This window comes from Pseudophryne corroboree, chromosome 6 (genome assembly GCF_028390025.1).
Source record: "Pseudophryne corroboree isolate aPseCor3 chromosome 6, aPseCor3.hap2, whole genome shotgun sequence".
Taxonomy (NCBI): domain Eukaryota; kingdom Metazoa; phylum Chordata; class Amphibia; order Anura; family Myobatrachidae; genus Pseudophryne; species Pseudophryne corroboree.
The window spans coordinates 64,426,238-64,430,165 of record NC_086449.1 but is presented as its reverse complement, the minus strand read 5'-3'; the positions used below and the strand labels follow the sequence as shown (position 1 = coordinate 64,430,165).

The 3,928-nt window shown below is 37.3% G+C and overlaps 1 protein-coding gene across 1 annotated transcript; it reads right to left on the bottom strand.

The window, feature by feature from the left end:
- Positions 1-2,956: 2,956 nt before the first annotated feature.
- LOC134934263 (gastrula zinc finger protein XlCGF71.1-like) lies at positions 2,957-3,577 on the bottom strand. The gene has a single exon (XM_063929736.1). It carries the CDS (start codon positions 3,575-3,577, stop codon positions 2,957-2,959), a length of 621 nt encoding a protein of 206 aa, XP_063785806.1.
- Positions 3,578-3,928: the final 351 nt, after the last annotated feature.

Here is a 3,928-nt window from a genome sequence, read left to right as displayed (position 1 = left end):
TAGTGCAAAAATCAGGACTACTTGCCACAATTTGACAATATAAGTGTGAAATATTAACTGTCAAAGCCACAGGTTCCCAAACATGTTCCTCAAGTGGACACTTACTGCCAATCTATGCATACTTTTTCCCATTCGCTTTCTGGCTTTGGGACAGCAGACATACTCTGCTATTCTGTCTACTGATAAAGACATCAGGGAACTTGCACAGACCTCTGTAAGCTCTGGCAGCAGGGTGCAAAGTACATGGACCACTGTAGACCTTAGCAAGCTGCTGCCACATACCATTGTCTGTATTTCCAGGCAATCTTTAGTACCTGTGACCTCTGACCATGGATGTATAATGTACCATCTTCTGATAACTTACCAGGATATGTGACTTCTGACCTCTGAGTGCATATCTCCTGTGCAGTAATGTTTTGTGGGTTTCCTGAAAGGTGGCACTTACAGGTTGGGACTGGCCTGTCTTCCCAGCAGGTATCATCAATATGAAGAAGCATTGTTCTTTTACAACAACATTGTTTATTTAATAACATATTTTCAACTGACTATCTGTACAATCTTTGTAATTATTGTATTTTGCAAAGTGTATAATTTTTAACAGCATTAACTTGAGTGAAGCTGCCCTGCATGGTCACTATGTGCAATTGTCTGTTATCTGTAAATGCATTAAAAATCCACAAACTCTCATTTATACACATAGAGGAAGTTATACAAATTGGTGCTGTGGTAAAGGATAGGAAAAACTGTCATATTGGTGAAAAGTTAAATGACATTGACCAGACTTATCCGTTTACACTACACTGAGACCTGGGTCCTTCCCAGGACCAACCCTGCAAGCTAACCAGGTTGGATTCCCGAGTCACATGACCCATGTTAACCCTTTCTTACTGAGCAACTCCCGGGTTATCACAGCAATAACCTAAGTTTTTAGTGCCAGTGGAATAGGGGTATTATAGTGCGTATCCAGCTTAACTGGCTATGAATTTTTGTGTATACAATGCAAATTATTGCACCACTTGCCCCAGCTCCATTCATTTATTTGTATAACTTTTTCATACCTATTTGTCAGTTTCCTTACTACATTTTACAGTATGTTCTAATAGTTTACTGATATCATTTAACATGGATGAATTTCCTTTTATGAAAATGAGAAAATATTTTTTAAACCAATGCACTACACCAAGATAACTGCTATTCTCTCTCCTGTGTGTTGTATACCAGTGTATTAGGTGTCAGTAGTAGCACTCCTTATACCATAATAGTGACAAATTATATTCACAAATAAATAATCATCTCAGGCAATTTAGGGAGTTTCATTACGCACATTGTTTATTACATTGCACTGGTACAGATGATCAGCTACAGATGTTTCTCCTCCCCGGTCTTTAACAAGACTGATTTATATAAAACACTTCTCACATTCAAAAAAAAATAAACATTTCCTTACTTGTAACCATATTGCAGTGATACAAGGTAACTTACTTATGAAACACAGGCTACATTCAGGCCCTCAGAGTTACTACTCATGTGATTAACACACATTATATTTCTAGTAAAACACTTGTTGCATTCAGTGGCTGATTCAGATGTGTAAGGAATTACACAGCCGCAGGGAAGTGGATGTGCAATTCTGTACAAATAACACTGAAACACAGCAGGAGGCATCTGTAAGAGATAGACACCTCCTGCATGCAGCTGCAAGATCCAAGTGCTGTATCTTGTATGAGGTTCAATATAGAAAAATGTAAAGTTATGCACCTTGGGACTAAAAACAATCGGGCAGCCTATAAATTAAATGGAGAAATTGTAGGGGAGATAGTAGTGGAAAAATATTTGGGGGTGCTCATTGATAATAGACTTAGTAGCAGATCCCAATGTCAAAGTGCAGCAACAAAAGCAAATAAGGTATTAGGATGCATAAAACAGGGAATGGAGACAAGGGATGTGAGTATAATCCTGCCACTGTACAAATCATTGGTACATCCACATCTTGAATATTGTGTACAGTTCTGGGAACCGCCCTAAAAAAAAGATATCTTGGAACTACAAAGGCTTCACAGGCGAGCCACCAAACTGATTAAGGGGTTAGAGGCACTTGACTATGAGGAAAGGCTTAGAAAGGTTAGATATGTTTACACTCGAAAAGAGGCATCTAAGAGGAGACATTATTAATATTTTCAAGTATATAAAGGGACAATACAAGGATCTATCAGGTGATTTGTTTATAGAAAAGGCTCTACACAGGACACGTGGGCACTCTCTGAGGTTGGAGGAGAGAAAGTTTCAAACCGAACGTAGAAAATGGTTCTTCACAGTAAGGGCAGTAAACATTTGGAATACTCTGCAAGAGAAGGTAGTAATGGCGGATTCAGTTAATATGTTTAAAAATGGATTAGATAAATTCCTAGATGAAAAAAATATCCAAGGATATAGCATTTAAAGGAAGAGAATGTTAGAAAAAGCATGAATTATAGCTGTTATTTAGAGCTATAAATATAACTTAATCTGGGTCATTATAGTTAACAAGTTATATACTGAGTAGTGTAAGAATTATAATACAGGCTGAACTCGACGGACATTTTGTATTTTTTCAACCTCATATACTATGTTATTATGTTACTATGACAATTGCAATCACTGGTTAAAACACACAATGTTTGCAGACTATGGTCAGTCTGCATAATCTGAAGCTTCCTCAGACTGGCCGTAGGATACAGAAACCCAGGTCCTTGAAGTCTGCATCCAAAGAAGCCGACCCTAAACCACCACCATTATAAAAACATTGCCAATTGCTGCCCCAGAAATTCCACAGCATGTCATCCTGCTGTGGTGCCAGGGGGCTGTGAGCTTTATCACAAGACCCAGTCTGCACATACACAGAACAGGTCTTGTGCCTGTGCAGACCCCCAAACATCAGATTTGTCTATAAACCATAGGGTTTATGTACAAAGTTGAATTAGGTCCTCAGAGCATTTATATGTTTCCTAATCTGATGTCTAACAAGACTTGACTTAAATAGAAAACATTTGCTGCATTCTGAACATTTAAATGTATTCTCTCCTGTGTGAATCATCTGATGTTTCACAAGATGTGACTTGAAGAGAAAACATTGGCTGCATTCTGAACATGTAAATGGGTTCTCTCCTGTGTGAATCCTCTGATGTATAAGAAAATATGACTTTCGGGAAAAACATTTGTTGCATTCAGAACATGTAAATAGTTTATCTCCTGTGTGACTCCTATGATGTATAACAAGAGATGACTTTTGGGAAAAACATTTGTTGCATTCAGAACATGTAAATGGTTTCTCTCCTGTGTGACTCCTCTGATGTTTCACAAGATGTGACTTGCAGAGAAAACATTGGCTGCATTCTGAACATGTAAATGGTTTCTCTCCTGTGTGAATCCTCTGATGTACAACAAGAGATGACTTTAGGGAAAAACACTTGCTGCATTCAGAACATATAAATGGTCTCTCTCCTGTGTGAATCCTCTGATGTGTAAGAAGCTGTGATTTATATGTAAAGCTTCTGTCACACTCAGAGCACAGATGTGGTTTCTCTCCTGTGAGACTCATCATGTATTAGATAATAAACAAATTAGCTGCAGAAGGTTTTTGCTTATCAGAAAATTAAAATAGTTTTTGTAAATTCTCCAAAGGTATAAGAAGAAATTACATCTGTAGTTGTCTTGATTAGCGATAAATGTCCCTTTCCACAATGTATTGTAATATTCTTAGTGGAAATTGTGCACATTTGTCCTGTAACAAAAAAAGATTATATTAAAAAGTATACAGGTTACTGGGGTAATTCTACTTTTACAGTAATAGGTTTTTTTAATTTGGACCATGATATATATTTATATAGACTAACAAACATGGGACCTGATTCAGCTTCAGTTGCAGTTATGCTAAATTAGCAATACTGCA

Bases quoted from the DNA above. Each gene is read 5' to 3' on its own strand.
- LOC134934263 (XM_063929736.1), bottom strand. From the start codon at position 3,577: ATGAGTCTCACAGGAGAGAAACCACATCTGTGCTCTGAGTGTGACAGA.